The 26,833-nt window shown below is 34.2% G+C and overlaps 1 protein-coding gene and 1 long non-coding RNA gene across 2 annotated transcripts; one reads left to right on the top strand and one right to left on the bottom strand.

Annotated features, from left to right (window-relative positions):
- Nucleotides 1-13,226: 13,226 nt before the first annotated feature.
- LOC147918806 (uncharacterized) lies at nt 13,227-14,262 on the top strand. The gene is made up of 2 exons (XR_015593630.1): nt 13,227-13,381; nt 13,486-14,262. It is a non-coding gene; the product is annotated as an uncharacterized LOC147918806 (long non-coding RNA).
- Nucleotides 14,263-14,369: 107 nt separating this feature from the next.
- On the bottom strand, nt 14,370-25,834 carry LOC104770746 (structural maintenance of chromosomes flexible hinge domain-containing protein GMI1-like). The gene is made up of 39 exons (XM_087506013.1): nt 25,749-25,834; nt 25,090-25,431; nt 24,950-24,982; nt 24,810-24,861; nt 24,315-24,349; nt 23,126-23,181; nt 22,969-23,052; nt 22,781-22,853; nt 22,565-22,620; nt 22,363-22,471; nt 22,191-22,277; nt 21,835-21,921; nt 21,692-21,742; nt 21,494-21,611; nt 21,025-21,080; nt 20,790-20,933; nt 20,549-20,627; nt 20,423-20,457; nt 20,272-20,347; nt 20,004-20,192; nt 19,591-19,749; nt 19,489-19,510; nt 19,226-19,347; nt 19,064-19,173; nt 18,626-18,955; nt 18,452-18,558; nt 18,178-18,352; nt 17,908-18,016; nt 17,540-17,634; nt 17,363-17,461; nt 17,155-17,221; nt 16,984-17,069; nt 16,600-16,881; nt 16,281-16,508; nt 16,080-16,194; nt 15,598-15,814; nt 15,342-15,509; nt 14,932-15,255; nt 14,370-14,735 (listed from the first exon to the last, which is right to left on the bottom strand). The coding sequence occupies exons 2-39, from the start codon at nt 25,429-25,431 to the stop codon at nt 14,516-14,518; spliced, it is 4,797 nt and encodes a 1,598-aa protein (XP_087362139.1). The 5' UTR covers nt 25,749-25,834; the 3' UTR covers nt 14,370-14,515.
- Nucleotides 25,835-26,833: the final 999 nt, after the last annotated feature.

Here is a 26,833-nt window from a genome sequence, read left to right as displayed (position 1 = left end):
AAGTAAAAAAGAAAGAAAAGAATAGAGCATCTACCTGATATATATATATATATGAAGTAAAACACTCAATTTGGAATAATATTATTATCTATTCGTACCTAACTTTCTTTCAAGTATCGTTTATGCTTAGTTCTTTTACATATATGTGCATCATATGGTTAAGACACATAATTATAAGAGACAAATAAAATGTTTTCCTAGGTCAAGAAGACAAGAATTATGACTAGAATCTCCATTGATATTGTACTTATATATCATTATTTCTAGCTAAAAAAACATCCACCTAAGCAATATTTTGTTTTACTTTAAAATAAATTTAAAATATTTATTTAGTGCATATTTATGTTAATTATAATTAATAAAAAGATTAAATAATAAATAAAATTATGTAAAATAAATAAAATGTTAAAATAAGAAAATAACACTATAATTTTTTATTAGCGGTAATAATATAATTAAAATTTTCTATTAAACTCATCATAATTTAAAATTTCAAATGTATTATTGAGTTTTAGAATGGAAGTAAATTTTAAGTTTATGGTAGAATAAAAAAAATGTAATTGCGTATTATTGAGTTTTAGAATAAAAGTAAATTTTAAATTTATGGGAGAATATTTTTTTAAATGTAATTATATATTATTGAGTTTTAGAATGGAAGTAATATTTAAAATTATGGTAGGATAAAAAAAATTATGTAATTTTATTTATAAGATTTTAAACAGGAAAAATAAAATTAAAAGTGAAATATTATTTTATAACATGATCAAAAAGAAAAACAAATTTGATATTTCATAAATTGAATCAAATGCTTTTAATCCAAATTTAAGTATTGAAAAAAAAAATAGTTATAATTTTTCTTGAAAATCATTTTACAGTCTAATATGTGTTATATATGAGCCAATAGAAGGTAGAAAAAAGTAGATTTCAAAAGAACTGCATCATTAATAATGATGAAAGAATTATAGTTAAAAGTGTTTGAAAATAAATTAATAAAACTTGGAAAGATAATAATACACAACTTCACATGACTAAATTAAAATCTCTGATAACTCATTAATTGTGTGAAACAAATGAGTTTATAAAAAAAAATGACATACATTAATAAATAGATTATCATTCCAAGTCGAGTTTAACAGTTTAACCATATAATCATGAAAAGTGGGATAAGATAGGCACATTCATGAATTGGTTGTTTATGAGACGTTGCAATTATTTCGATGGGTAAAGCAAGCTCGGTAAAGATGTTATAACGATATGATATTATATTTTACCTTTACGCTAAACAATATTCATGAGATTCTGTATATTTAAATTTATACATAGTAATGTTATCATTGTTATGTTAGTATCAACATCTAATCATAAATAATATATACAATTAGATCAACAAATGGATCAGTATCAAAACCTTTAAAAAATGTTTTAATAAAATATAAATAAGAAATATACTCTTTTAATGATAAAAGATCTTGAAGTAGTCATCAATATCGTTTATTTATCCTAATATTACTACATGACATATATTTATAACGATTTACCCTCAAAACTTTGAATGATTATATTTGAGCTGAAGAATTGATATTAATAGAAAAAAAATTTAAAACAAAATCCCGCGCATGCGCGGGTATAAATTCTAGTTAATTATAAACTCAAGTATTTTAAATAGTCAATGAAAAACAACTTGCAACTTTGCAAGTATTGACTTAAATATATTTACGTGTTTTCAGTAAGAAATCAATTTTTGTCATCAACTTAACTCCTTTGACCGTAAACACACAAAAAAAAAAAATGTCTATCAAAGCCCAAACGCAAAACTCAAAACATGTTAATGGCAAAAATCTTCCGACGAGTTTTATACACCCCACCCACCAACCCTAATAAGAAGATATCCTGGTACGAAAGCTTGACCGCATAGTTTACCCTCTTTAAAATGATTGAACTAAACCGAATATGGTCCCAATTTGTTAATCTGAAATAAAAATCGAACCGAAACCAAAATAAAACCACTTCCAAAATAAATGGTCATGATCATTTGGTGGTTTGAGTCATAGTTCTACTCAATATAGCCGGTTTGAGTCATAGATCTACTCAATATAGCCGGTTTGAGTCATGGTTTGGTTTGATTTTTTTAACATTTAACCGAATTACGGTAAATCTTGTAAGTTGTAACTAGATTCCTTAAGAACAGGACATATTTTGAACTCGTTATTGAAGAAAAAACTCAAGATGGGATAATCTTTTATCATGTCACCAAACAAAAAGCCATTGGAAAGATAAGAAAGTTTTTCTCAGCAATTTGGCAAGAGAGCAAGAGAGCTGCATTTTGGCAGAGGATGGATCGAAGAAACAACGATAAAATCGAGTAAAACAGTAGGACTAACCTGAGAAATGTGTGAATATCGATCTCTCTCTATGTGTTCTTGATTGTATACGCCTCTTCACTTCTCTCAAATCTTGAATAATAATAATTAATAGCTATGTGTGTGGGGGGAGGAAGGATGATAAAAAATGTTTTTGAAAATTAGGAAGGATGATAAAATTGAAAAGGGGCAAAATGAGAGCTAATTAAATAGAGAAGACGAGCTTCCCAACATCGGTTTGGTTTTGTGTCCATCCATGCGCAGATGGATCGCGATGTTATGTCGGTTTTGTAACACCCGTACCATCGCAAAAGACGGAACAACATGTAATCCATCCGGTCTGGCCAAAAACGTTACTTTCTTTAAAATTCACCAATGAACAAACTTCAAACTGTAACTCTTAAACTTACTAACCTGGGAAAAAGGAAAGAAGGGGTGAATAAACAAGTTTACTCAGTGAGGAGATCAAACTCTGCCCATTGGACATACAGTAATCATGTTCCAAATATAATCAACAACTATTACTTAGCTTAGATTCAGAATGTTTATCAATCAAACAAACAAGCAAACATCTTATTTCTCCTCAATAACTTTCATCTTAGTTTATTCATTTCTGTGGCAACTACCACATTCAAACATTTCCGTTTCTTTACATTACTTAATAAGTTTTACTTTCCTTATAAGTTTGGCCATTATCACTTTTTCTGGCTCACAAACCCCACTCCTGGAAGACCACGGCCCATAGCTCGATTCTTCCCGTACTGCTCGTCAGCGGTTTATGACCTGCAATGAACCCGTCGGTCCATTACAGTCCAACATCCTCAAGTATCTTTTCTTTTCTCATTCTCATTCTCATGTATGTTCATAATTATATTTATAATATAATATATAAGTTAATTCATAACATCATATCATGTAGCTAATATGCTTCACATATATCATGTTACTAACAACCTACTTTACCTTGCACACAAATCCACGCAAACACATTCAATTAACAAACAATTCTTGAGTTTATACTCAGCAACTATCGAAGAGTACATAAGGAAAGAGGTTACTGTTATCCGCAAATACCATCCTCACCTTAGCTATTGGATTGAATCCACGGTTTAGAAATAGCAACAATCTTCAATCTGCAACGGTTGAGATTAACCGATCAATGATTATTTCCAAACAATAATCCATAACTTTAATCTAATATCCAAACCAACTTCTAAGTCTTGATAAACTGGTATTCCTCCGATTAAATTAATTAAAATGATTTAATAATTAAACTAAACCAAAACTAACAATTTAATATTAACCACCACAAGACGTAATGCTACACCAACTCCATAAACCAATTCACGTGACCACGTATTACATGCTTTCAGGTTCGACAATCCCATATAACACTAATCACACACACCACAAACCATTTCCTTCGTTCACGATAATTAAGTCTCGGTTCAGGGAATTAAACTACTCTAAGAATCTCTTGGTTTAGGCTGGTTTAGTTTTCAGTTCAATAATCAACAAAACAACACAACACAAACATGCACGAGACTAAGCTTCGCCGTTTACCTCTCTCTCCAACTTTTCTCGGCGGATCTCCTCGAAGGATTCATGTGACGGTTTAGTCACACGGTGGCTACTTCCTCATTCCCATGGCTCAGCAACATACATCACAAGCAAGCAACAAATCAAGGATTTGGTCTACAACAGTCAGTAACTTACAGCCCAAGTTATAAAACAAATCTAGGTTTCCTTACTTATAATGGCCTCGACGATGGGCTACGGCTGCTCCGGTGTCAGCGGGTGACATCTCCGGTGAAAGATGATGGTTGACTGACCAATGGTGGCGATCGGTGGTGATCGGTGGTGACCGACGAAGACCAACGAGAACAACAGACCTTTACCCACGCTTCTCCTCCACGAGACTCACGGAAACAGTAGAGGACCACGACGGCTACAACAATCTCACTCTTATTGACTTAGGGTTTTGCTCAAGATCTCTTCCCTTTGTAAAAACAGCGACGGCGATAGATGCGTAGCACACACACAATACACATATAATCTTGTCGTTTTGATCAACTTAATTAGGTCTTAAGGGCTAGATTTAATAACAAAACAACCCGGCCCAATTAGAGTTAAGAAATTGGGGTGTTACAATTCTCCCCCACTTAAAATAAATTCGTCCTCGAATTTGTGTATTAATGTCTCCCCCACTTAATTTTCATCCCAACTCAGGAGTATCTTACTCTTTGATCTTTAGCGTTTTAGATTATCCAATCCAATTTGGAGTGTCCTTCTCCTATATGTTTGTTTTGACTTCTTTCTAAACTTTTCCGATCACCAATGAACCGCAAGTTTTCACTTGGTTATCTTGTAACCACTCTTGTTTCCATTTACTAGAAATAATCCCTTCATGCTTCTCATTTTCAGCTTTTTTTAACCAAGACAAAACTAATTCTTCCATTACTACGATTAGTTCCGATGTTTAGCAGTATTACAACATGGGACGTCAAGTGTCATAATTCCTTTAACTTTCCATCGCTTAGACATAATACACATCCTTCAAATAAGATCTAAAATTTAAATAGAATACTCCAATTTCCAACAAAAGGTCTTTCCATTACCTTGACTTGTGAAAATAACCATTTCATCAACATACGACATTGTCAAACAATATGTTGAAGTGTACCCATCCACCATGACCATTACGGTTTTGTGCAATACGGAGCTAAATGATCCACCAAGCTTCCGTTGCGCTAACCTTGTAAAGTTGACATCCCTTTGAAAGTTTTCCAATGCTAAATTTACCCTAACACTCTCTTAGGGTTTTGGTTCCTTTTGGATTTCACACTTCCATCTTTTTTTTATCCCTATCAAAGTAGTACTTTCCATATAATCCTCATTCGCCACAAAATGACAATTCTGCATTACTCAAACACCAAATCAAATTAATGTTCGTTGCCTCCTCATTGTTCTTAGTGATCTCCATTTAGCTATCCTTAGTGGAATCCTATACCACCTATCAAACTTCATACGTTGTACACTTAGTGTTTTTCTCTTCTACAAATCCTTTTTTTTTTTCCATTTAGAATAACAATCATTTTCTAAAGCTCTCTCCAAAGCCCCAATATTGAATCAACCACTTTTTTCAACATTTTTCGTCTTGACTCATTCTGCTCTACAATTACAAAAGTTGCCTCCTTAGTGCTAGTCGTCCGCAACAATCCACCAATAATCTCCATTTTCACCATACCCTTATCCATTTGGGTTAAGACAACTTCAAGTTATAAACAGCCTATCTCCATTGTCGCGACACTTCTTTTTTTTTTTTCTTTTTTTTTCCTCTACAGTATATAGGGCTCCTTCCCACGTTATTTGTCACTTTAATATCGCCACAAATATCTTAGGGTGTTCCGTCCCTCTTAAAATCTTTACTTTACTTTCTTGACTATCCTGACAAACTGATCTTCACTTGGAACTTCTTACCAACTCCTTTAAGCTTACAGACAAGGGGCCTCAGATTTCATTTATAAAAAAACTCAAAGATACAATCAAAACTCCCTAAAATAATGAACCAAACACGCAATTCACTCAAGGAAATAATGCAGAACTCAATATTAATCAAAGCAAACAAGCCCACAAACTTAAAACATGGTTCAATTCTTCGTGTTCTCCATCACCAACCTTTTCCACTGGAAGAATTATCCGTAGTACTCTCGCACAGTATTGAATCCTCACCCTTCCTCTAAAACACATTCATCACACACTCTTTTTTTTGGGTTCACGAGCAATTGGGTTTCAGGTTCTTACACTGCTTTTGAGGATTGATTTCCACTCGCCACAAAATCAAGATTAAGATTAGAATCCTACTAACTTTCACAGAATGAAAGTCAAGAACAAGTTTGTTGTTGGTGAATTCAAAATCTTTATACAAAACAAAACTCGTTTCCGGAAACTTTCTTTGAAAACATTTTTTTTAAAACAAAAAAATCATTTTTCTGAAATCTTGACCCTCCGGGTCAGCACCGGAGTGGCCTTAACCGGCTCTGATACCAAGTGTAACACCCGTACCATCGCAAAAGACGGAACAACATGTAATCCATCCAGTCTGGCCAAAAACGTTACTTTCTTTAAAATTCACCAATGAACAAACTTCAAATTGTAACTCTTGAACTTACTAACCTGGGAAAAAGGAAAGAAGGGGTGAGTAAACAAGTTTACTCAGTGAGGAGATCAAACTCTGCCCACTGGACATACAGTAATCACGTTCCAAATATAATCAACAACTATTACTTAGCATAGATTCAGAATGTTTATAAATCAAACAAACAAGCAAACATCTTATTTCTCCTCAATAACTTTCATCTTAGTTTATTCATTTCTGTGGCAACTACCACATTCAAACATTTCCGTTTCTTTACATTACTTAATAAGTTTTACTTTCCTTATAGGTTTGGCCATTATAACTTTTTCTGGCTCACAAACCCCATTCCTGGAAGACCACGGCCCATAGCTCGATTCTTCTCGTACTGCTCGTCAGCGGTTTATGACCTGCAATGAACCCGTCGGTCCATTACAGTCCAACATCCTCAAGTATCTTTTCTTTTCTCATTCTCATTCTCATGTATGTTCATAATTATATTTATAATATAATATATAAGTTAATTCATAACATCATATCACGTAGCTAATATGCTTCACATATATCATGTTACTAACAACCTACTTTACCTTGCACACAAATCCACGCAAACACATTCAATTAACAAACAATTCTTGAGTCTATACTCAGCAACTATCGAAGAGTACATAAGGAAAGAGGTTACTGTTATCCGCAAATACCACCCTCACCTTAGCTATTTGATTGAATCCACGGTTTAGAAATAGCAACAATCTTCAATCTGCAATGGTTGAGATTAACCGATCAATGATTATTTCCAAACAATAATCCATGACTTTAATCTAATATCCAAACCAACTTCTAAGTCTTGATAAACTGGTATTCCTCCGATTAAATTAATTAGAATGATTTAATAATTAAACTAAACCAAAACTAACAATTTAATATTAACCACCACAAGACGTAATGCTACACCAACTCCATAAACCAATTCACGTGACCACGTATTACATGCTTTCAGGTTCGACAATCCCATATAACACTAATCACACACACCACAAACCATTTCCTTCGTTCACGATAATTAAGTCTCGGTTCAGGGAATTAAACTACTCTAAGGATCTCTTGGTTTAGGCTGGTTTAGTTTTCAGTTCAATAATCAACAAAACAACACAACACAAACATGCACGAGACTAAGCTTCGCCGTTTACCTCTCTCTCCAACTTTTCTCGGCGGATCTCCTCGAAGGCTTCACGTGACGGTTTAGTCACACGGTGGCTACTTCCTCATTCCCATGGCTCAGCAACATACATCACAAGCAAGCAACAAATCAAGGATTTGGTCTACAACAGTCAGTAACTTACAGCCCAAGTTATAAAACAAATCTAGGTTTCCTTATACTTATAATGGCCTCGACGATGGGCTACGGCTGCTCCGGTGTCAGCGGGTGACATCTGATACAGGAAATGGGATGTATCAAATATGATGACACGTGGGATATGGTGATTGGTGGAAGTGAGGGAAAATACGTGGATGGCTGCGATTGGAACAAGCTGAACTTGCTAAAGACTTTAAGACGAAGTTGTTCATCGTCTTCTTCATTTATGCAAAATCTGAAATTGTGAAAAACTTGTAAAACTCTAAAAATAGTTTTGTATTTGCTAGGTTTCTCTCATCTTGAGAGCTAGCTATGTCGATTCTGTGTTTTCTATGAACATCGGATCGATTGGTTACGGTTACGGTTCGTTGGTGAATTGATTTGTTGTTGATCGTGAATTTAACTGTTACAACATCTCCGGTGAAAGATGATGGTTGACTGACCAACGGTGGCGATCGGTGGTGATCGGTGGTGACCGACGAAGACCAACGAGAACAACAGACCTTTACCCACGCTTCTCCTCCACGAGACTCACGGAAACAGTAGAGGACCACGACGGCTACAACAATCTCACTCTTATTGACTTAGGGTTTTGCTCAAGATCTCTTCCCTTTGTAAAAACAGCGACGGCGATAGATGCGTAGACATCCTCTTTTTTAAAAAAGAGAAGTACACAACATAGTTTTTGTAGACTTTATATTTTTAATAAATGGTTACAAATAGGTTATAGATAAGTTATAGATTAATTAATATATTAATATTAATGGTTACACCTAAATATTTGAGATATTCCAAATTGATAATTGATATATTAATAGTAACAAATAAAATCATAGATATTCCAAACTGTATTTTTGGAAGATTTTAGTCCTATATCACGTTGTTTCCAAAGATATTTAAACACAATATTACAGATTTATTTTCCACAGATTTTATTGATAGACCACAACGTTAACTAAAGATAGATTACAAAATTGATAGATTGATTGGTTACAAGTTATATAGTGGGCTACAAGATAGATTACAAAATAAAATTTAACCAGTGTTATAGCACGGATACTTATCTAGAATCATCAACAATATAAAACTAACAAAATAAGTGTTTTTTTCAAGCCAACATATTTAGCATATAATTTTATTGCATAATGTTTTATCCAAAAAAAAAATTTTAAAAACAATAACATAAATTATATATTATATAAAAAATACAATATAAATAAATTAAATTTCAACCCGTGCTCTAGCACGGATTTTAATCTAGTACCTATGTATCCACGAGCACACACACAATACACATATAATCTTGTCGTTTTGATCAACTTAATTAGGTCTTAAGGGCTAGATTTAATAACAAAACAACCCGGCCCAATTAGAGTTAAGAAATTGGGGTGTTACAGGTTTCTCTCTATTTTTTTATTTTTCTATTACTAGTCTTATTATATAAAGTTGGGTTTTGAAAGTTAGTCATTAACAAGATTTTGACATGTGTTAAGTTATCAATATCAGATTTTGACATGTGTAAAAATTAATATTTTATAAAAGGAATTTGATTACAACAAAAATAAAATATTTTGTTTTAAAAAATATTAATAATATAAAAAGATAATTATCAAAACTTACAGAATTTATAAAAAATAAATTTGTTTAAAAAAATATTAATAATATAAAAAGATAATTATCAAAACTTACAGAATTTATAAAAAAATACAACTTTTTAAAAATAATTATAATATAGTATTATTTACTTATTTTTAATTTTTAAGTTATTAAGTCTACAAAAAAATATAGAAAAAGGGATTAAAGAAAATATACAGTTAGTTATTAATTCTAAATTTTGTAAATACCCACTTCTATATAAACATAGATCATCTCATATTTAAATAATTTGTTTAAAAACATTGCTTTCAACTTTGTTTAATTGGGAAATTTTTTTAAATGGAAAGGTAAATTTTTCCTTATTTTTTAAACCAAATTTTCTCCTACTTTCTCCTTTTCCAGTTGGGAATAGGTAAGAATAATATGATGACCTAAAAAAAGATTAATATATGCATCTTCTTTTCCTAATACTGTATTTTAAAATTTATTGTAGTATTTTTAGATTGTTTTATTTAATTTATATTTTCATCTTTGAATTATTTAGGATATATTACATGCTTATAATTTTTTATTGTTTTTTTAATTATGCCAAATTAATTTTCTTCTAATTTCTCAACCTTGATAGGTTGGTCATAAACCCTTTTTTTTTGCAAACATAATTTTTACCATTATTTTCACTCAATCCCAAATGGAGATAACGAGTAGAAGCTCATCAACCTAATGGATAGATAAAATAAGTTAATCAAACACAAGCTTACAACAAACATAGATAGATAGATTGGAAAAACATAAATCTTTGTTGATAGATCTATAGGATCTCAAAGACTCTGATACCCTGGTTTGCGGAAAGGTTTAAAAGAATTGATATGACCACATATGTCACCAAAATGCACTTATTTTTTTGGTCAAGAGTCCTGAAAGAACTTCATGATGGGTGACCTTCCTGGAAGTGATTGTCGAAACTGTGCGAGTGAGGACAAAACGCAGGAAAAGATCATTTGTTGATTTGTAGGGTCGGTAAACAAGTTTTTAAAGCCTCCAAGACGTAACAAACCTGCCATCAAATATGGGTGGATCCACATGCCGAGAATAGATGTAGGGCCCACTTAGGAAAGTGGGCCATGGACTGAGAGTGGACATGGGCTCACTAAGCAAGGTGGCGGTTTAGGTGTTACAGAGACAGAGACTACATCATGGTGTGTCAAAGGCATTTCCACGAGTACATTGGGAAATTTAACAGTAGTTATATCACAATATAGTGTGACGTTAGAAAAAGGTTTTTACTTTCAATGGTTGTTGGAGCAAGCTATTTTGAGATAGCAAAAAGACTTGAACATTTTCTCTCCACACAGGAGAAGGGCAGAGCCGAGGTTCTCTCTATGGTGGAGAAGATTGGACACAAGGTTATCTCCCTAAGAGAGAGAGGTGGAGGAGGTTGGACGCAAGGTTATCTCCCAAGGGAGGAAGGCGGAGCCAAGGTTCTCTCCATGGTGGAGCAGGTTGGACGCAATGTTCTCTCCATAAGGGATGAGGGCGGAGCCGAAATTTTCTCCATGGCGGTCATACATTATTGTGATGATACATCATTGATTAGTATATTATGTAATATATAAACACATTAATCCAACTATTTTACTTTCACTTCTGCATAGTCACTATCACAAATACATTAGAAAATTTAACATTAGTTACTATCAAAAGATTTTGTAACGTTAGAAAAATGTTTTTACTTTCATTGGTTGTCGGAGCAAGCCATTTTGAGAGATAGCAAAAAGACGTGAACATGTTCTTTCCACATAGAAGGACGACACAGCCAGGTTCTCTCTATGGTGGTGAAGGTTGGACACAAGGTTATCTCACCAAGAGAGGAAGGTGGAGGAGGTTGTACGCAAGGTTATCTCTCCATGGTGGAGGAGGTTGCACGCAAAGTTCTCTCCAGAAGGGATGATGGCAGAGCTGAGGTTTTTCGCTATGGTGGTCATACATTATTTTGATGATATATCATTGCTTAGTTTATTATGTAATATACTTTTTATTCAAAATGTTTTTTGATCCAACAATTTTAGTAATTAAAAAACTATGCAGAAATGAAAGTAAGATAGTTGACATTTTCTAGGTGGTGATAAAGAATATATTTGTAACACAGAGTATATTTCGGTGTAAAAAAATACATTTTTAATAGTAACATACATAAAAGATTTGTAAATGGATATAAATCAATGTATTATAACAAAAATAAAATTTATAAATAACTAACAACAAGTTTTATTATATATATTTTTAAATTTAATTTAATTTATAAAACTTAAAACCCGCACATCGGGCGAGTCCTCATCTAGTATAGCATAATGTTGTTATTGTTGTAGTACGAATTATAAATGAGAAAACTAACTTATTGTTGTTGTGAATTATAAATTATTGTTTCCTCAACCCTTCTGTTTATGACAAAATATTAACTATTTTTGAAGCCCCACGAGTCCTTACCGCACTTATTATTTTCTTAATCCACACTTTGTTGACAGATATCATATAATAAAATTTGTACAAAATTAAATATAAAAAATCAGGCATGTTTTTATATAATAGGCAGATTTTACAGAAACATTTTTTTTTTTAACATAAATAGAAATGTTGTTATTTTAAAATATGTCATCTGAAGTTTTAATAATTTTCTGAAGCACCATATTGGTATTATATATTGTCATTATAATATATTTATTTATCAAAGAGCTTTACAAATGATTGATAATTACTTAATACAGAAGTCTTTTTGTAATAATTATTATGTTTTTGAACTATAGAAAATAACTAATATGTTTATGTAACGAATAGTAGGAAAATTTTAATAACTTCGTGTACTAAAATATATAAATTCAGATGTCTTACATTCATCGACTTAAATCGTTTCATTACAATCAAAACATCAATAAAATAATTTAGAGGATTTTCAATTTGCTATGAGTCTACTATTATAGTAACCACATTCCACAATATACACAGCTTTTATATGGGTAGAAACTTGTCAACACGTACCCGTCCTACAATGAGAGCTTTGGCTCAAATTCACATCCATACTCTTGCCTAACATTTCTGATTAAACTACATATGCCTAACCTTTATAACTTTTGTCATGATCAATTTTCTTTGTTTTTCTTAACCATATAGTTTTTTTTTTTGTCTCAGTTTAATTAGAGAATATGGGTTTGAACGGTGATGACGGTCAGAACGAACAAATTCATCAGTAGTTTAGTCCATCCTAAAAATCGGGCAAACGATAAACCGCCACAAAACCAACTTTATTTGTAAATAAAAATGGTCTGTAATTGATTCGCCGGTTTTTTCTATTTTCTTTGAACCGTACCACTTGATAAATGATTAAAAGAGGTCTAATCTACATATAGATTTGTCAGTCCTGGCTGCTGTATGTCATTCGAAGTCGACCCATCTTTTCACTAATCTAACAAAAAAATCACGTTGTAAAATTGGTAAATCGTCCCCTACTTCATATATACATCTCTTCCCATTTTTTATTTACCATCAATCTTTCTTTTCTTGTCGGTTGGATTGATGGGTTTGCTATGATGTAACGCCGAGCAATACAAAGGTGGGTTTGCTATAAGAGAAATTTATTATTTATGTCATGTACAGTGACAACTCTTTTGGAAAATGCCATTTTCGTTTATTTCTTCTCCCGCCTGCCACAAGAGCAAATTAGAAAGACAAATTTACCCTGCTAAATTTATTGTTTTTAATTACCATATTTTTCTTTCCAAAATCTATTATCACTTTTTTCATCTGTTTCTCTTTCTTTCTACAACCTCTCATCTTTTCACAAAACCTTTAATTTCTCTGCAATCCATCATCTTTTCACATTCGAATCTCTCCATTTATTGTTTCTACAACATTGTTTTTCACAGAATTGGACTACACAAGGTAAGAGACATTACCTAATTTTTGTGTCTATTAAGTCTATCAATTTTATCTATTTGAAGATATCAATTTTCAGATCTGATTAATTTTTTTTCTCTGTTACTCAGATCTGCGGTTCAGCTGGTGGACACAAGTGTTGGAATCCAAGAAGCCATCATTGGAAGTAAAGCTAGATATTACTTGATGGACTAGATTTAGAAGACATGATTCGGATCTGGTCTACCGACATTTGTCTATCCACTTGTCGATTAACAATTAGCGTGGACATGGGCACTACAAGGGTGGACCAGTTTTAAGTTAACCAAGCGGATTTGGTTCACTAAAAAAACCGATGGACGACTATGGTGGACAAAAACCTGTCCAAGCATTGAATTTGGTCCACCGGAGACACAATAAGGTCTGTATATGCATCTGCATACATGAAGAGTGGAAAATATGGTTTTATGTTATTGATGGACAAGTGTTATCAAACCAAGCAGATCTGGTCTACTAAAAAAACGGAAGACATAATTGGGGTGGACAAGTGTTATCAAACCAAGCAGATCTAGTCTACTAAAAGAGCGGTAGACATAATTGGGGTGGACAAGTGTTTGTCAACAAAGCGGATCTGGTCACTCATCAGACCGAAGGACATAAATGTGGTGGACAAAAACTTAATTGCACAATTTTCTCATTTAAAAAAAAATTCATTTCCTGTAATTTAAGGGTAAAATTGTATTTTTCTTATATGGCACAAACAAAAAAATGGCATTTCTAAGAAGGAAACAAAAAGTGGCATTTTTCACAACTTTAATTTTGAAATTGGCATTTCTCATAAAATTCCCTTGCTATAACATGGTTTTGCTATCATCATGGTTATAAAAGAAATATTCTTATTTGGGTATAACTATGTGGCTATTTTCTTATACATAAGTTTGTTCAGTTCTCACTTCTCAATATCTATTTATTAAAAAGATCATAGCAGCAAAATATTAAAAAACAAAATCAGAAATAATTTTGAAAAAGGATAGATGAACAAAAAGAAATCTTCAGAACAAAAGTGACTACTTATTATAATCACCAAAACAAAACCGATTAACCAACAGGTAACATCACTGTTTGAATCGTTTTAGGTTCAGTTTAACTCATAACTCAATCTCATTCAGGGGACAGAGTCTGGATTAGCTCTAAAGAGTTTGTTGCATTGTGATACGCTTCATTTTCTTTCTTCATTTTTTTCTCTAACTTACGCAATAAGCACTTCTCCTCCTCTATTATCTTCGCTGCCATTCTCACTCTGTCTCTTGCTGCTTCCAAATTTCTCAGCTTCTCTTCTTCATTCTCCGTTACTGTGATCGGGAAATGAATTTCCGGTTTGCTGATCCAAAAACCAAACATCATATCAACATCAGTTACATATCAATTCTAGGAAATAAACCTCAAAAGCTAACTTGGACAAGAAGAAGAAACGAAGATAAATTTGGAAAATTAATAAGCTCCCTTTCAATATTTGAGCATTACAGTTTGAATGCAAGAACTGAAATGGATATAAGGATCAAGAAAAAGTCAAGTACCTGCACCCAGAATATATGAATCCGTTTCCTTTGGCTATAAAACCATCTAAAGAGACTGCATCACCACCATTGATGTGTGGAAGAGCTGCTTCAACTTGCTTTTGAGTCTCATATACCTGTAAATTCCCAAAGAGATGGTAGAACAATGTCTCTCTAAGCCCGTATCCTGAGTATGTTTGTATACAGAGCGCCTCTGTATCCAAATCAATCATGTTCACGGCATAGCCTTTGAAACCCGGTATAGGATCTCCATCGGACAGCTTCGGGTCATCCATGGCTAATTTCTTCTGAGGATCGTTCTCCAAAAGTCCATCCTTCCAAGGTCTGCATGGTTGGAAACGGTCACCAGAAAACTTTTATAGTTCTGTCAGAAACGATTTTAAGCATCTATCCAAAAGTTAAAAGCATACCTAATTGCATCAAGACATAGAACATGAAACCGATGATTGGTTATAGATCTTCCAAGTCTAACTGCTTCAGATTGAAGCCTGAGATACTCAGCACTACTCGAGCCACATTGTGCCGATTTGCATACCAAAGCGAGCATCATGTCTTCTCCCAAACATTCAGACAACACCCTGTCATACCATATTACTTCAGATACAAAAGTTTTTGCCCAAGTATAGACACTATTATCAGTAAACTATGGCGATAAATTGATTTCACCTGCTAAGGGAGGTGGAGGCAACTGAACCAAGAAGTGCTACAAGGCCAAACAATCCTTTCTTTGACAGAAGCAGTGACTGCGGAGGGGGAGCCTCTCTGTACAAATAACAGAAAACCGATGATGCAGTGTTATGATGCTTCTCTTCAATCTGTTTCATCATTGATTCTTTGGTGGATAGGCATTCTGGGAACGTAGCACCGAGAGTTTCCAGAGAATCTGTGATAAAGGCAACATGAACAGGTATGAATTGGGTTTGTGCTTACCATTCGCCATTCTTTTGTCTCAGAAAATTATTGAAGTAAGATTATGTTCTAATCACGATTTTGTGAAACTAAGCTTTAAGTGTTTTCAGAATAAAAAGATGAGGGCAGTTCAGTAAGCAACAAAAAATGCGAAAATTAGCATCAATGCAACTTCAATCCCCATCATAGTTATCAAACTTTTGAAACTTCAGTCTGATCTAAAACAAGATAATAGTTACCTTGCAAGGAATTCAACTCTTCCTTAGCCTGGTTTAGTTCAGCTTCCAAGCATTTTAGGCGCTCATCTACTTCCTCTCTGTGTTCACTGTATCTAATGAGTTTTTCTTTTAAGCTCTGCAGGAAAAGGGGACCATTTTCAAATTGAGGCATAAATGAAACGTAAAGATCAGTATCTGTAGCTCAAATGGTGATGGCCATACCTCAGTGAACTGTGCCATATCCATCAGGCCAGTTTGGCTACCGAGAGTCGATGACGATGCCTTAATGTTCAAAACTCTAAACTGTGAACATGGAGATTGTCCAGTTGGAGCCACCGATGAATTTGTGGTTGAAGCCATCTTTGATTGAGGTGTGAAACTCATCCTTGGATAAGGTGTAGAACACCCAATCTCATCTCTTTCAAATGTCTGAGCAGGCGTTAGCTGAATCTGTAAATTAAGAGGACATGTTCTCAACAACCTGCATTTTCTACTCATGGTAAAAACATATTGTAAGATAACCCAGTCCACAAATTTCTACCTTGAAGCTCATATGAATCTCGGGAAACCGAGAATGGAAAACCCTGAAAGAAACGTCACCCTCGCTATCAGGTAGGGAAAGTGTAGGAACTTTGCAGAACCCGTGAAGAAATGCATATCTGATGGCATTCTCAACGCAGCTTGAATCAGATTCAATGCTAATGGTATGGAAATATCCAGAATTTTCATCATGATGGATACTAGTATCAATAACACCATCTGAATCCGTCACTTTGAACTTGAGGTTTGTAAGATTTGTACCAGCAGTACAGCAGTCGGGCAGCTGATCAAAACAATCAATTTCAGAATGAGAAAGGATTAAAAAAACATGAAAAAAATGTGTAGGGAGAGAAAATGAAAGACAAAACTTTAGAACAAGATAAACCTTTGTTAAGAGCCTGAGCTCTCGTTTCTCAATCAAAGACTCTTTCTTGAAGATCTCATCGATACCAGACATAACCGAGAGTGATACTACACAGAAAAAGCAAAAAAATACATTAGACAATTAGCAGATATCTCTTGTTACATCTTACAAAAGAATGGTGGCAAATGTTACTAGATTTTCCATAGCCGGCCGTTACTTGGAGAATTCCAGACAGATCAACGCAGCCACAACTATCAACCTGTGACATGATCAATGAGCTTAACGAGTGAATAGAACATTTGTCAATACACAGTCATCAAACAGACCAATGAACTAGAAACAAAGCTTATAATAGGGTATCCCAGAAGTTGATTATTTTAAGAAAATAAGCTCCTCGCACCTTTCGGTTCAAGCCCATCGAGTCTTTCATACAATAGCCCTCAGTACAAATCATAACATTAGTCCCTTCTGCAACATGGTTATTATATCCATCAAACACCTGCAAGAAAAAAATTGTACTCAGTGGAATTATTCATTACATAACACTTAAAATGTAAAGAACTTTTATTACATATACCTCCAAGATATAATTTTGAGCAGTAGAATCAGGAAGCAAATTTTCCAAAGCCTCTGGATACATCTCAACAACACGCTTCATAGGCCCAGGATTAACTGGAATATGAAAAGATTGTGAAATAAATAACTATTCTACACAAAAGTACTCATATTAAATCAGGTTAGTTTGCATCTCAAAACACTTCCTACTGTTGTCAATTTTCTCAGTTCCATAAACAAAGTTAAATTTACAAAAAGTTCATTTAGTTGGAGTAACATTACTGATCGATACAAGATATTTTGATAACTCCTTCCCGTATCTTACTACAAGATATTGTAGCACAGACATATAAAGACTGCTACTATACAAAAATAAAGCATTAGGCTTACTTTTACAAGCAACTGAGACGGAAAATGGTTCGTCCTTGGAGCATATCTTTAAGGTTGCATTATAATCTGGCCTGATCTGATCTAACCCATCAGTCTCAACGAGCATATTCTGCATTAGTTTCAGAAAATTGGAAAGTTATAGACTTTGCCAGAAATTCAACAGCCATCAAAGGTCTTCTTCAGCTACCACTAGGAGCTTAATTTGGTATCTGACACTCTCTCGATAACAAAAATATAGTCATAACATTAGTGTTTGAAGATGTTAAATACCTCTACTTTGAGAATTCCATCATCTACCAGGTTGGCCTCAATCATATCAATCTTTCTTTGGAATCCGGGGCTGGCTTTCAGTTCAACTTCCAGAGTTGGAACAGAAGTGAATGGTATCTGATTTTCATATTCATCAAAGCAAGCGATAGAGCAAGGAGGAAGTGAAGAACCCACCCTGTATACATCATTACATTGATAAAATTTGAAATCCTAAGTGCAGGAACAAGAGAAAGGTCACATGTATGTCCCATTCTGAAGAATGTAAGAGCCTTACTGAACATTATACTGCCGTGCAGACTCAAGATTAGTAGCAAGTTTCCAACATCCCACATTTGAAGACGGTTCAACAACCACCTTTTTCTTAGCAGTAATCGATTTTCCCTGAAAGGAAAGTGTTCGAAAATTTGGTTATATGATTACTCGAGAAACTTAAATGGCAGATAAAGATTATAGAGAAACAAAAGTTGTAAATGCCAGCTTTATTGAACATGTCGGGGTGCTTTGACAGAAGTGGAAAGATGTAGAGACCATGAAACCCCTTACAGGATGTAGGAAAACAGTGATCTGAATACAAAATTTTGGTATTCATATCCCTTGATTTTATATTCGTATCTTGAAATTCGACTTCCATGAGCATGTCTCCATCCATCTTCACAATATGTTTCTGATCCAACTTTTTCGACACTTTTGAAGATGTGAAGCTAGCAGGTCGAACAACTGCAACAATCTGTTTCGGGGGAGTTTCTCCAGCACGCACTGAATCACCAAATGATGATTCCTATGGCATGTTCATAAATAAAACGTTATCTGGAAGTTAATGATACTGTAACAGCAAACCCTATTACTATATCTGACTCATTTTTAGTAAGAAAAGAAACGTTCCTACCCCATCAATGTTCAATGCTCTGCAATCTTTCTCATCCAGCAAATCAATTCTCGATGGATCCTTTTCCCGTTGCTTCTCAATTTTCCTATTCCATTCCATTTCATCTAGAGTGAAGTTAAGAGAGTATGCAAAAGAAAAAGAATATGATTTAAGGGTTCAGCAGTTTGACCATTCCAGAGTCAATAATACTGATTCGAAAAGATGAAGAACTTCGTAGTTCCAATCTTGAAACTCCTTTAGTCATTGAAAGAATGCATCCCTCATCTTCAGAGCAATTGATTTGCCTAGATCAAAAATTTAGATTCAGAATACAAGAATTAGAGATAGTGAAGTCATCCTGGAGTATCTTGGGTTAGTCTTCTTTTTTCACCATTAGATGGTCTTCGTGGAGTATTCAGAACTAGTTAAATGGAAAAACAAATTACCTGCATATAATCCGGGCATCACCTGCTCAGAAACCACATAGAGACAGATCAATTCAGCATGGTTTTAGTTTGTAGTTTAAATGATAGTTGAGCGGTACTTACCGCCTGCTTCGTCGTCGAAACCTTCAACTAGAAAATAATCAATTGTCGCATAGACATCATTCTTGTGAACCCCTCCACATGCACCTTTCAGAATCCTGATCTTCTGCCCACGCTTCCATGAAATCCCTTTTCTCTTCATAACACTGTGCACCCTCACAGCTAGAGTTCAAAAGCATTGCAGTTACAAATAATTTTATACAAGGAATAATTAAAAATATGACAATATTATCACTCAAGATATCATGAAGCTTTTACAGCACATTTCTGGTTATTCATTGGAAAAATTTGAAAATGTTTAATACCAAACAATTATTTTTTATCTTGAAAAATTATTTCATTGGAAACAATTATTTCTGGTTATTTTTTATACCAAACAAGGCATAAGGCATGCATAGTCGTTTGCAGCTGCATACCTTTACAATCAGGCGAAATGCAAAGAGCTTTGTTATTCAAGGAATCGAAAATAATGACTGCGTCGTCTTCCCCTGACGCCTCTTCTTCATCATAAGTCTTATGCATCTCAAGAACCCAAGTCTTATAATCCTGGTCCACTTGCCCAAGTACTAAAGATTTTCCTTCTCTATGTAGCACAAAACTGACATCTGTAAAAAACATAGAATTAAATGTATTTGAGATACTGGAAAAAGAGCAAACTAAGATTTCAAATGGGTTTAAACTAACCGTTATCCTTCTCCTTTGATTTACTACCAAAGTTTTTCAGAGCCAAAGTGAAGGGGCTTTGACTTGCAAGATCGGTCTGCATAAAACATGTTTAATAATCATGTAAAATTGTACTAATAAGATTAACTAATCAAGGATAATGTTAGCTCACTTTTGAAGGCGTTGGGCTAAAACCAGCATCCAAATCTGTAACCACCAAAGAGTGCACATGAAACATGCTCGGATAAAACAATTTCAAACAGATACATATACAATTGACTAGTGCGAGGCATCATACCGACGAAGCATATCACTCTTTGACACGATTTCTGCAAAGTAGTGGCTCTGTCCCCCTTTTCCATAAACGGAATTGATGCCTACATAGTTATTGGAAACAAAAGCAAGGATTCACCCACAGTCATTACCTTTTTAAATCCTTGACGCACTAAAAATAGTCAAATATCATTCAAAACATTCTCTGGTAAGAGAACTGTGAATACTCCAGGAAGAAAAACTAATGGTGAACAAAGAAGACCAACCCAAGATACTTCTGGGAGTAGACGACCAAGTCTTCGTACATAAAGACGACTAAAAGTTTTGAAGCTTTCAGAAACTTTGTATCCTTCCTTTTCTAAGCTTTCCAGAATAATATTACTGCTCTCTTTGTAAATACTCTCTTTTTCCTGTCACATACATAGTTCAGAACTTGAGGTGTTCAGTTCAAGAAAGGTAAAGCAATGGTCAAGTTCGTTTCTTTGGAAAGGATTGTCATACCCGTATGATTGGAAGATAAGCAAACTTGAGGCGAGCATTTGCCTCCTGGAATGACCCTGCATGAAAAAAGATATTGTCAAGACTCCAAACGATATGATAAAATATTCTGGATTCCAATTCAGCGCTCTACAGAAAAAAAGTATATTGAACCCTAGTTTCAATATCTCCATTTAAGTTACATTAGCTTTCATTGTTGCTACAAAAAAAAAATACAATTTGAAAGGTTTTTTGAGAATTCCGGTATAAAAACTGTTATCTGTTTCTATATCTCTATGTAAGTTACACTCACAACTGCAATTTTGTTTACAAGGACATAAACTTTTTAAAATCCAATCATATGTGTTCTTTTGAAAATGTCTAATCATATTTTCAGAATGATAGCTCTGGCTGTTTGCTACCAAATGCTGGAGCAAAAGCTGCCAGACACTTAACTGAGAGGAAGCATCTTGAACTGTCAAAGGGTTGATACCTTTTGTTTTTTCACCATGAAAGAATCGAATCTGAAACCAAAATTCTCGACCCTTGGAGTTTAGGTTGGTAGTGGCAACCTCTCCACCTACTATCTCAGCTAAATCATATCCATTGACCTGGACAAAGACCAAGGAAATTAGAAAAGGTTGAAACTAAGAATGTCAAATCCAAAACATCTGTAGAAATAATAACACACCTGAAACTCTACAGGCCTTTCAGTCCTCCCAGTATTAGAGATTTCATCACACTACATGTTGACAAAAAAAAAAATGAAACCTCCGACAAAGAAACACCATAAAGGGATCACCACATATTGTATTAATATTAGCCAACGAAAACCTGAATGTAAGGAAAATATATATCCTTAAGTCTGCACTGAAGTTGATCTATTTCTGGCATTTTACATTCCGATTCAAATATCTCAACCTGGAAATAAAACAGAATAGCAGTTTCAGATAAGCAGATGTGTATTACAACTTGCTGATTCATGCAACCAGAGGAGCATAGATTAAGGTCACGCAGGAGAAAGTGGAAAGATTGTTATAGGATTCTAGAACAGCATCAAAAAACTTTTGCATAATCTTATCATTAGAACATAATTCTCCAATAAAAAGGTATCACTGCATGATATGAATAAACAAACATGGAGACTATATTTGTTAACAGAGATAAACTCAAGAAATTCAAGTAGCAACATAAAATAAGCTGTGTATCTTTGTGAAGCTTCCATGAGGTGATAACTTCATTTCCTCCTTCAGAGGATCCCTCATTCCACCATCAACCTTTCAAATTTTTTAAATCCACAATTTAATGACATAGACTATGACGAGCAGTAAAGGGTGATGAATCATGAAAATATTATATCACCTTCCAGTTTTTTCCTAAGATAGAACGGTTGTCAATCAAAGCTTCTCGATTGAGTTGCAAGGTGAATACTTTCTTAGACTGTTTCGTCTTTGAAGACACCAAAGTACGCCTAATCATAGAAGAGAATTAAATGCGCTCAATGAAGGCAGACAACCATTGGTTGACGTCAACATCAACGGGTAAATAGATTATGAGTTCTCACCTTCCTAAATGCATACAAGCATAAGGACCTCCATATCCAAACATCCCAAAGAATGGCTACATAGCAAAATAGTGAATCTTCCTCAGATTAGTAAAAGACTCGAGTTTATTACTGTTCACTTCAAAGATGCAAGTCTTGTTATGTAGAAAGACTCATGATAATTTATAAACTGCAAGCAAAAAATGTTCCTAAGATTCTTGAGGCAGCGGTAAGTACCATAAGGTATGGTGGTTTGCCTCCAATAGCTTTGGATTTTTGCGACCTATGTAATGATGCCCCTATTTTCCCCCTGCGCAGTGTTAAAGAAAATGAAGAACTGCTTAAAGATCAAACTCGCGGTATGAAAATTTGATTGAACTGTGAAGTTACTGTAAAATTGAAATTTTCTACCAATATATTCTCACCATTTATCGATAGAATTTGTTTCGCTACTGTCCATTCCAGGACCAGAATCGAAGATTGAAATCCGATCCCCGAGAACATCGACACTGCAAAAGAAATCACATGAAAACAAAAGATAAAGTTCATTGAAGTATATGACCTTTTAGGACAAGAACAAACCTAATCAGTCTTCGATCTCCGGACGAACAAGACCACACAGCTTGCAGAGAATTATCCTGTGATATAAGCTAAGCAACATGAAAACTGGAGTTTATAAACAAGAAAACTAACACAGTCAAACCCAATCATATGATCCTAAACATGTTAATCAAAGGATGATCCAGACGACGTGGAGTTACATTTCACAAAGAAACCAAGCAGAGATCACAACAATGAAATAACTAAACCAGCAAACTACTTTCATTCAGTTCACCAAACAACTACACCATTAAGAGAATTTGATTAACAAGAGAATCTCGTATCTAAACCTAAGCTGTTAACATAACTTCAGACTACTACAAACTCCATAGGAGTGATCCTGCACCAGACTAACACAAGAAAGACTCATACAATACTGCCAGCCTGAATATGAGATTGTCCTCATGCTGAGAATGAGGTGGCTTCTTGAGATTCGTCTTTGGAGCAGCCACAGTATACAAATCTATACTTGTAACTAACCCTCCCCTGCCAATTAATAATCAGTACCTCCTAAGTGCATTGATAACAGCCGCTAATGCCAACGGAATAAGTCTTCCCCTCTTGGCTTTTTCTCATCCATTCTCAAACAAATAGTATCTCAAAAAAGCTATTTTTCTGCAAGCAGTATTGTCTTTCAGAGACATTTCATCGAGCACCTGGAGGGTGTCTTTCATCTTGACACATGTCTTCAACTTTTCCACCTTCTCAGGCACTGTCTTCCCACACGAGTTTCAAAGACTGCTCCATTTCTCGTGCTGGGATTCGAAATCTTCTTTTGAAACTCCGAATCAGTACGCACCAACTCCTCCGAGATCCTTGCGAAAATCACCATTGATGGAGAAAGATGAACTCTAAGACCGGTTTAATATAGAGCCCAAGCCGGTTAACGAGAGATTTACGCTAAACCAAGTCCATTATACCAAATTACGCTAATTTCCTATTAAACCGTAAGCTCTCATCTAACGAACTTACCAGATTGTTGCTGAGCTGTCAAACTAGCTACAATCTATTACAAAACCCCTTACCCTAACTACAGTGATCCTATAATAAAAGACTCACTTAAAAAATCTTTAAACAACTTTGTAATAAGTCAATAAGAGCAAATTTTTTCACAAAACACATAAATTGTAACAATAATATATTACATGCAATTTTTTACTGAGAAACTTACAATTAGATCCGCAAGAGCTGTCTCAAAGCTATAAGCAATGTTCAAGAAAGCGCTAGGCGTTAACTAGGCGGTGATGCAACGCCTAGCGCTAGGCGTTAACTAGGCGGTGATGCAACGCCTAGCGCCTAGAACGCCTAATCGGAATTTAGACGGTTTTAGGCGGTTTAGGCGTTTACATTATAAACTATTATATATCTGATATTATATACAAAATATATATAAAAATAATAAAAATATTAATTCAAAAACAGAAAAATAAATAAAAACATTATTTTAATTCATTTTAAATAACATATTAAACATTTTTAATTATGTTTATAGAAGTAAACTTTAAATATTTTAAATTTGTGCAATTAAAATTTTAAAAATACACTAAAATGATGATACTACAATTTTAGGCGGTCAAAGCGGTCGTCTAGGCGGTGCTATAGCGCCTAGCGCCTAGACGGGGCGGAGGCGGACGCCTAGAACGCTTTTTCGAACAGTGGCTATAAGTTTGTGGTAGTTCTTTAAGCAAATCAGTATCAGGTGTTAAATCCCACATGTTCTGCAAAAAAAACAAAGAACAGGAACATCACTAAACAAAGCTTAAGGAGACAATTATACATAGCAAAAACTATGTAGTAAAAACTAACCTCATACATATTAGACCCCTCTCCAGACCCATCCTGATCCAGAGATCAATCAAGGCACATAGTTATATCATAATTAGCAAAATCAACACACTAAAAAAACAGAGAAAGTAGCATAATGAAAAGATCAAAAAGTAACTCACATCTAGACGAATGATATTGCACAAATCGGGCTTAAACTTCGCAAATCGAACGGTCTCTTTAATCTTTTCACCGTTAAACTCGAGATAAGATTTAGCAGCTATATTCCAATCAACCCTCTTCCTCTTCTTACCGGACAAGACACAGTTTTTCCGGGTTTTGTCATATTCATCTTTCACCAGGTTAACAAAATTCTTCATTGACATTTTAGGCTCAGGGTTAGTAAGTGTGAGTGTCACACTAGTGCTGTTTGCCAAAAGAACCTTGAGCCTGTAAAACTTATCTCCTCCACCATTATCATCATCTGGAAACAATCTTCTCTCGGTCGGTCTCTTCTTACTCATCTGAAATTCAAAGCACATGATTCAGAAGAGAAGATACCCATTAAAAAAAAACATGGATACGAGGTTTTTTTTACATTTTATTGTAAATTTTTTAAAAAAGTTGTGTGGTTTGGTAACTTTAGAAAGCAAGTACCTAAAGCTACAACATATACATCTACTAATACAAGTGCATGTAAACACCACACTTAGTAAAAAAATCTATGTAGATCGATTTGCATATAACAAGCCAAAACCGGAGAGACAACTGTTTATAGACTTTATTACAACCTTGAGATGAACAACTCTTAAGTTTTGGCAGTGAAATCAACTTCAGATACCTTAGATTTTGCAGACTGAATTAGCTTTGAGTAACCCTCCAAACGCTAGAGAGAGACAGATGAGAAGACGAAGAAGAAGAAGAAGAAGAAGAAGAAGAAGAAGAGTGTTGGGAAGGGGAAGAGTCAAGGAGTGAGATGAGAAATGAAGAGTCGGCAAATTTTATAATGAATATGTTTACAATAAAATACTATTGGTTATTTTATTTGGGGCTCCATTACCCAAGACGGAAGATGAATTACATACGTGTTTAGGCAGGGTTGTCAAAATGGGTAACCCGACCCGAACAGACCCATACCCACATGGGTTAGAGACTTTTGTGGGCGGGTTCAACCCGACCCATTTATTATAATGGGTTGAATTTATATATCCAAACCCAATTATTTAAAACCCAATGGCTAAATGGGTTATATGGGTTACCTATATATAAATAAAATAAAATGAAATAATTGATATTAAATCCATAATATCTTATTACAAAATAGAATTATAAAACCAACCAAAGTTTTCAAGCTTAAAAAGTTAATATCTAGATATTAAAGAAAATTTTCACGTTCATTTTAGATCATTGATATATATATATTATCATTTACTTTTTTGTTTTTAGCAAAGTAGAAAAACTTAACATTTATTTTAGATATTTTACATAAATTAGTTATAAAAAAATATTTTACATATTAATATATATCTATATTATATTATATGCATATATATATTATTTTGGTTTTTTCAATCAATCCATTAGTAACCCATAACCCTAATGGGTTTACCCCGATAAACCCATGAACCTATTGGACGAACCCATCAAAACCCATTTATTTAAATGGGTATAAAAACTTAACCCATACCCGTTAAAATAATAGACAAACAGGGTAAACCCATGGATTTCTACCCATTTTGACATCCCTATTAACAAGTAAAGAAGCTAAATGCCACATCATCACAAAGCCAATACCAGGTGTTGATACTTATATGATGGTCTTAAAAATCTCTTATATGAAAATGGTCTTTCGATTGTTTGGAATCCGATTCTTGACATAATCTTTGGACTATAAAGATGAAACGGTAAGCTTTGGTTCTATAGAAG

Source organism: Camelina sativa, chromosome 20 (genome assembly GCF_030686135.1).
Source record: "Camelina sativa cultivar CO46 ecotype springtype chromosome 20, ASM3068613v1".
In the NCBI taxonomy this organism is placed as follows: Eukaryota; Viridiplantae; Streptophyta; class Magnoliopsida; order Brassicales; family Brassicaceae; genus Camelina; species Camelina sativa.
This window is presented reverse-complemented; position numbering and strand designations above follow the sequence as displayed.